Genomic DNA, 8,313 nt, shown 5'->3' on the forward strand with positions numbered 1-8,313 from the left:
ATAGAGAGAGAGCGAGAGAGGGAGGGAGAGAGAGAGAGAGAGAGAGGGGGGGAGAGGGAGAGAGAGAGAGAGCGAGCGAGAGAGAGAGAGAGAGAGAGGGGGGGAGAGGGAGAGAGAGAGAGAGCGAGCGAGAGAGAGTGAGAGCGAGACAGACAGACAACAAGAGGCATATTCATACACTACGAGACAATGGCCTGAATTGGTAAAAATCATCATCATCATCATCATCATCCTCATCATCATAAAACGTGTGATAGCGCAGTTAGAAAGAATCTAGCACAACGCTGCGTAAGATGTTTGCGCATTTTATTAATAAAAACGACGCGATGCTAGACGTCTGCCTTTAAATAAATTTCATGTATAAAAGGACAGCATTAGACGATTTTAAAATCTTTCGAGTGACTACTCGTGTAAGCTGTAATGCAATCATACAAGTCTAACAATACTGTATTAATACTGCATTATAATCTGCAGCAGTAAACGAAAGGGCGCTCATGCGCATGTAAGGAGACATGGCAGCAGCTGTACGTACATACAGACGCTCGGTCATTATGGGATCACGTGGTCTCTCATCTCATTATTTCATTTTGGTCGACGTCAAATCATCTGTTTCTATTGTCAGACATATTGCCAAAATAAAATGGCTATAATAAACCCCATTTATCCGCTAAATGAGAAATTTTATAATGCTGAAATTCTATTTAGGCGCAGAATTAAAGTCATGCATATAAATGCGTCGAAGACGTACGCCTCTCTCTGCCAGCCTGTAATTTAATCTGTAATTATAATAAGCGGAGACTATTTTGTATGCTAAGACGGTCGGAGAAGAGATGCCTCTTTATGACCACAGAAAGGAGCAAGATATTGTCAGCCTGCTTGACAATATTGGACAAGGAATTTGCGAAGGATTGCGGGATTTCGAAAGTGTTTGGCTTGAATGTGCAAATCCGCGTAGGGTGGAAAAGGGAAATAAAGCGACCGCGTGAAATCTGCGTATATGCGTTTCTGAATTGATCCTCGGTGCCCGATATCCGCCCGCTGCTGAAATGGATTGTGCGACGTATAATATGATTGAAACCGTTTTCCATAAAATAAAAGTGTAAACCTCATATGGCGAAAAGCTCCTAACGGCAATTCTCCGTTTCGTTGCAGATTCTCACGCACGATGTCGCCTCGATCGACGAGCGCGAAGACACGCAATTTCATCAGATCCGGATCAACGTTCGGACCGGTGTGTCCGGGTACTCAATCCGATATCTTGGCACTGATTGGCCGACGCACGGCAGACGACAAAGACGTCGTCTATGTAACGGTGAGCCGCCATTGCTGTGGTGGTATAAGGGAGTGGTGTATGAGTGCGGGCACCATCACTATAACAACGTGTAAACGCTAAAAGTAACAATATATATATTGACGATCGTCGATGAATAAATGTGGAAATAAATAGAGAAACTTTGAACTTGAACTGCTATTTATACTTAATGATCGTTGAAAAACATTTACAACATTCTTTTATCAGCAAGCGTAGATAAATAACCATGTATGTATATATCTCTCTCTCTCTCTCTCTCTCTCTCTCTCTCTCTCTCTCTCTCTCTCTCTCTCTCACACTCTTTTTCTCTCTCTCTCTCTCTCTCTCTCTCTTTTTCTCACTCTTTCTCCCTATATATATATATATATATATAGTTATTCTAGGTTCGTTAATAAATGCAATTACGTGGGCTCACCGCCTATGTTAGCTCTACGGCTTAATTATACTAATATGTATGATTAGCATTTACTTTGTAGAAAATAAGTAATCTGATGATATATACGCAGTACAACGCGATTCGGATATGAGAAAAAGTCTACCTGCTAGACCAGTCATCTATATGTACAAACATTCCTCTATCTTCGACACGCATGCACACATGAATAACCATAAGATATACGCACCGGTCGCAAAATATATCCTCCTAAAGTAAGGTGTATTTTTTCACCTATGTTTCGCTAAACATGCTCTCATTCTACCCATCTATCTCTCTATCTACCTATGTATATATATATGTCTAGATCCATACAATAATAAAATGATAATAATATTAAATTGTGTTTTTCATTGAAATATGACCAACTTTAGTGTACATGGATCCTCTTTTGATTTTGTATTCGGCACATGGTAATGTTCGCTCCCTGAATAATCAGCACACTCTAACTAACATCACTTCGATAGACAGGACAGCGCGAACGCTAGTGAATTTGCAAGCTTTTCAAACTATACGCCTAACCATATAACGACGAAATCTTATCAAGAGAAACCTCCTCGAGAAATCCAAACGCGTCGACGACAAATCAGTTTGCATATCATGTTTTTTTGATGGCCATGTCAGGTGCTATCGCCGCTATTTGTTGATTTTATTCAACACAAAATCAACACGCGGGGAACGCACAGCGCTAATTCGATTACTCCATTAACCGCGTAATTATAAGCGAATCTAGTTGTTATTTTTCGCTCGCCAGTTTTGTTCGTAAAGATTATATATATATATATATATATATATATATATATATTATAACATATATAAATATATATTATACGGAAATTCAGATGTAATAAATGTGACGAAATCTAGAGGAAACACCTCTTTACGGCAAGAAAGATTCCAATCGTTTCTATTGCTGTTCAAATGCGATTTGTTGCAATATTCTCATAATCCAATAATTAATTTCTCATATCTATCATTCTTTATTCTAATGAGTTCTCATATCGGCTCTCTCTCTCTCTCTCTCTCTCTCTCTCTCTCTCTCTCTCTCTCTCTCTTTCCTTCTCTCTTTTCTCTGTCTTTCCTTCTCTCTCTCATATCTGCTCTCTCTCTCTCTCTCTCTCTAATATATATATACGTATATGAAAGCCACCGTTACATAGATCTATACTGCGATAATCAAGCTAGACCAGTTTATACATGTCTTGCGTATCTGTCACACGTGTACCCCAAATTAGCGTTTTCGTTGCACTTCGTAACTAACCAACATTTTAAGAACGCCCCTATCACATGGCTGTCTACCCGTCAATCACTCCAGGCTGATAGGTAAATCATAGAAATTATATTATATAGCAAAATATTATTAACTGTATTGGTCATAGAAAACATTGACCAGTAAAACAGTATATTATGCTGATAATCTAGAGCACTTTACTCGTCAAGGAAGTACGATATAACCTTTAGCTTCCTCGCGCTCATCAAAAATAATTTATCTACGATGTGTTGTATTTTCATCAACGCGGTTCTCACTATAGCCGCACGTGGCGAACATCATCCATCTCACACCGCGCCCCATAGCACATCATCTTTAACAGCTCTCACGACAAGATTCTATTTACACGACTCTTGATATATTTCATTACGTATTAACCAGCACTTCCCACTCATTCACGCGCTAAAACGCGCGTGCTAGACTCGCTCAGAATCGCCCGCGCTTCAAGCGGGTAACAAACGATGGCTGTGACGTGCGAAACGAATTGTTCGGTAGGCGAAGTTATATTCACACGGCGTACATGCTCGCAATAATTTAGCAAGCGTGAGTGAATGAGCAGAGTGTTTTAAAACGTCTTTTGATTATATATCATATTTTAACACGGTATTTTATCGCGTTTCACTCGCAGTTAAAAAAATGTAACTGAAAATGGTAAAAGGAAGATAATGTGGTTTTATATTAGTAATGTATGAATGCTGTTATTTGTCATAAGTTGAACGTTTTGCAAAACAGAAATTATTCTGTAACGATCGTACGAATTTGATGTCTATATTTTAGAATAGAACCTGCGTGAAATACTGTGGGTTTGGTTACAATGATACAATATGTTTACTATACAGTTTTAGTGTAATATATCAGTGTTTATAGTATAAATGTACGACGACCGCAATGTAAATAAATGGTCTTCTCATATCTTTCGTAAATTTACCTAAAATTTACCTTTTGTAATCCTTGGTTCTTATAGTGTCTAATATGTACACATCGTAATAATGTACGCATTATAATCGTCCATGGTGTCTGGTGAATAATAAATGGTCTATGGCACTACAATCGTCTATTACTAATGGTCTACATAAACAATTTACACACACAGGTCGACACGCGAGAGACCGGAGAATGGACAACGCAAGTCTACTCCGCTCGCAAACCAGCCGAGCAGAACTTGGAGGCCATCCTCATAGAGGGCGCTGTATTCTACAGGGCCGTGAGGGACATTGGCGTGGGAGAGGAGCTGCTGGTGTGGTACAGCGAGGACGTGGCCCGCCTCATAGGCATGCCGGATCTGCCGATCATACAGTCTAAAGGTATGCGCAGCAGCAGACAGACGCGCGCTCCGTTGAATGACAATAAAACTAATGCGAGAACTGGCAATATAAAATGGTCGTGTTATGGCACTGACACGTGCACGAGTCGCACGTTCACGTAGACGGGCACCAGACATCACTGTGCTCCCATAAACGCGACACGCGGGCGTTTCGAGCCAGAGAGCCCATTGCGTAGTTTGAACGACGTGTAGTCGGTAGTAAATATTGTATTTATTTATTTGATATATATATACTGCTATTTTTGACCATTTAACAATTTAACCATTTTCCTATTGTATATATACATAATATTTACCCCCGATGGATCGTTTTCGAAAGTACTACTTCACATACAATTATAGTCTATATATATATATATGTATAGCACGCAATTATCACGTTTTGATACAATCAAACAATTATTATCAATGATCTTGTTTGATACGTGTTGATCTACGATGGTACATGGAATACTATTTATTGCCTATTATTTATGTTTGTTATGTTATAAATAATAAATAATTTTACACGCGTATTGAATGTAAAATTGGAATGAAGGAGAGCTCATGGGCAGCTGCAGTAACATGGGTGCGGGGTTCTCGAAGCCAGCTCGCCGATTGCCAGTTGTTATTTTCCACTGATAATTCACCGCATACGATCACTCGTGCATTGATTCCCCTCTATTCGTCGACTACTATGAGTTTATCGGTCGAGTCCTTCACGTGATACCAATTAAATTATAACATAAATTTTATGTCAGTGTTAGGATAAATTCTGTGTTGGGAGGGGTTAGCGTTCGTTTTAAGCTTAGGGTTTCATGCCGTGAATAGCGCATTATTATAGAACACCTCGTCGTTGCATTGATTAATGGAACGCATCATGGATGACATTTTGCTAACGCCCAAGTGATTATGTCGAACAATTGCATTCAGATATAATGTATGTGAAATAGACACATAGGCGTGTGCGCATCGAATTCGTAAATATAAATTATTTAAAGCGAAATTTGATGCACGCTCACGAGTGCGTTTTATTTCTGCAATTAAACAGGAATATTTAGCGCGTATTTTACAGTTTGACATATAAAAATTACACTATCTTCATCATTATTATCGAACTAGCATATATGGCAAAATCATTCCGTTGGTATGTAATATGTCATTATCGTAAATAATTTTAATCTTTTGTTTTAATTGTTTCTCATTATTGCTATTATTATTATTATTATGTATATTATTATTATGATTATTATTATTGTTATTGTTGTTGTTGTTACTGTTACTACTACTACTACTACTACTACTACTACTACTACTACTACTACTACTACTACTACTACACTACTACTACTACGACTACTACTACTACTACTACTACTACTACTACTACTACTACTACTACTACTACTACTACTACTACTGCTACTACTACTACCACCACCACCACCACCACCACCACTACCACCACCACCTCTACCAACACCACCACCACTACCACCACCACAATCACCACTACAGTAATCAACAGCGCATATTGTGTTGTGTGTGTTGCAGATGGCACGGCGTTCGTATGCCCGTTCTGCGGTCAGTCGTTCGGCTACGCGTACACACTGCGCACGCACGCCTACTTCTACTGCAGCAAGCTGCGAGAGGGCGTGCTGGCCGAAAACGCACAGAATCACGTGACCGAGAAGCCCTGCTCGGACTCGGCGAGGGACGTCGACCGAGAGAGCGACAGAACGTTCCTCGCCAACTTTCCCGTCATCGGCAAGCGCACAGAGAAGGTCGGAGGAGGTAAGGAGAAGGAGAAGAACAAGGAGAAGGAGAAGGAGAAAGAGAAAGGTTTCCGCAAGTTCGTGAAATCGGACGGGAATAAAACGTCGTCGTTGTCGTCGGCGGCGTCGTCTCCGATAGACGTCGTCGGCAACAGGAAGAGGAGATGCGACGACGCCGTGATAGACTTCTCCCGACAAAAATGCACGCGCCTGATCGCCGCCGACGCAGAGGGAAAGCCGCGCGACGTCTTCTCCGCCTCGTCCGTCGCCATCACGGTCGCCTCGCACCACCACGGCAAGCCGACCGACTTTAACGACAACAGCCTACCGAGAAAGACGGACGACGTCAGTGGCGGAGGAGCAAACTCGGTCAGCGCGTTCAAGCAAGTCGAGAGGACGTCGCCGCAGACGACGGTGCCATCGCCGTCGCTGCCCGATATCGTCTATCCGGTGCAGAAGACGAGTCCGTATCCGTACGCGCGTCTGTCCGTCACGATGTCGTCGGTCGTCGACCCGATTCCGATCATATCGACGCAGAGCGCCATGCTGCCGCAGGCGACGTCGAAACTCGTCGGAGGCGCCTTCGCCGCTCACAAGTCGTCGTCGTCGGTGTCGTCATCGTCGTACCTCGCCGGATTCGGCGCCGCCGAACCCATTCTGCGCTCGCCGTTCCTGCCGAACCCGGACGCGATCGGCAAGCTGCCGGTGTCGTGCGACATCCGGCCGTTCATGCCGGCGCCCGTGCACGGCGACGTGTGGGGACTCGGACCCTACGCTCCGCAGCGGTTGCCGTGCGCGGCGAAGCCGTACGCGTCGCCGATGGACAGCTTCGCGGCGCGGCGGGCGCTGCAGGCCTGGCTGCCGCCCAACGTCGCCGCGCTTACGTTCCAGGCGCAGAACTGGTGCGCCAAGTGCAACACGAGCTTTCGCATGACGTCGGACCTCGTCTATCACATGCGCTCGCACCACAAGGGCGTCGGCGACCCGGGCAAGCAGAAGCGCGAGGAGAAGCTGAAGTGCGGCATCTGCGGCGACACGTTTCGCGAGCGCCACCACATGAGTCGACACATGACGTCGCACATGTGACGTCGTCGGAGCGCGCCAGCGTGTGTGTGTGTGTGACGTCGTCGTCTTTGTCGTAGTCGTCGTCGTCGTCGTCGTCGTCGTCGTCGCATCACGTGAGTGTTCCCCGTTTTTAGCGTGCGGGTTTCATGATTTGTTGCGGCGGCGGTTGGCGGGGCGGGGAAAAGAGGAGGGGAGGGGTGTGTTCGTGTGACGACGCATACATAGAGGAAGAGGAGGGTGGGTGTGAAACACGAAGCAGGCCGGTGGGTGTGAGGTGAAGTGGGGCAGGAGCCGGTGCAGGGGATGAAGGGGTTAAGCAGTCACTTTATGTGCAAGATAGAGCCTATACGCAGGTTCGATGACGATGTCTGTGCCACGTGGCATGTCCAGCAACGATAGCACGACGCTAAGCTTACAGCAATGTTGCACTTATTTACATCATAATGCGGCTGCGGCTCGAACGGCTTTTGATAACAGTTGTTGAACACGCGTTCTATGCACGTGGCTATTATTAAATATATTATAGAAAGCATTTTAAAAGTTGTGTTCCCTTCAAACCGCAGTGTACCAAGGCGATAACGAGACAGAATGCGTAAGTGTTAGCGTTTCTATATAGTGTATGTATGGCATGTAGATGAATAATTGTGGCAGCGATAAGTCGTTTGTGTTCATTTGCCTCTGAATTCGTGCGTGCAATTTCGGTATAATAATAATACTCGTCATAGTCAGCAAAGTGTACAGTCAAATTTTAATTGTTAAGTTTCCCCCAAGAAGTCGTATTATAATTATAATTATTATTATTATTATTATTGTAAGTATATAAATATATATTATACGGAAATTCAGATGTAATAAATGTGACGAAATCTAGAGGAAACACCTCTTTACGGCAAGAAAGATTCCAATCGTTTCTATTGTTGTTCAAATGCGATTTGTTGCAATATTCTCATAATCCAATAATTAATTTCTCATATCTATCATTCTTTATTCTAATGAGTTCTCATATCGGCTCTCTCTCTCTCTCTCTCTCTCTCTCTCTCTCTCTCTCTCTCTCTCTCTTTCCTTCTCTCTTTTCTCTGTCTTTCCTTCTCTCTCTCATATCTGCTCTCTCTCTCTCTCTCTCTCTCTCTCTCTCTCTCTCTCTCTCTCTCTCTC

At 43.4% G+C, this 8,313-nt stretch overlaps 1 protein-coding gene across 1 annotated transcript in view; it reads left to right on the forward strand.

Annotated features, from left to right (window-relative positions):
- Positions 1–7,179, forward strand: part of LOC106805679 — a 16,253-nt gene extending 9,074 nt beyond the window's left edge. Inside the window, exons 2-4 of the mRNA XM_014807368.1 lie at positions 1,153–1,312; positions 4,109–4,319; positions 5,873–7,179. Coding sequence (XP_014662854.1) covers positions 1,166–1,312; positions 4,109–4,319; positions 5,873–7,179 — 1,665 coding nt within the window. The 5' untranslated portion in view covers positions 1,153–1,165. The remainder of the gene's footprint in view (positions 1–1,152; positions 1,313–4,108; positions 4,320–5,872) is intronic.
- Positions 7,180–8,313: the final 1,134 nt, after the last annotated feature.

The sequence above is a fragment of the Priapulus caudatus genome, unplaced genomic scaffold (genome assembly GCF_000485595.1).
Source record: "Priapulus caudatus unplaced genomic scaffold, Priapulus_caudatus-5.0.1 Scaffold123, whole genome shotgun sequence".
Lineage (NCBI taxonomy): Eukaryota > Metazoa > Priapulida > Priapulimorpha > Priapulimorphida > Priapulidae > Priapulus > Priapulus caudatus.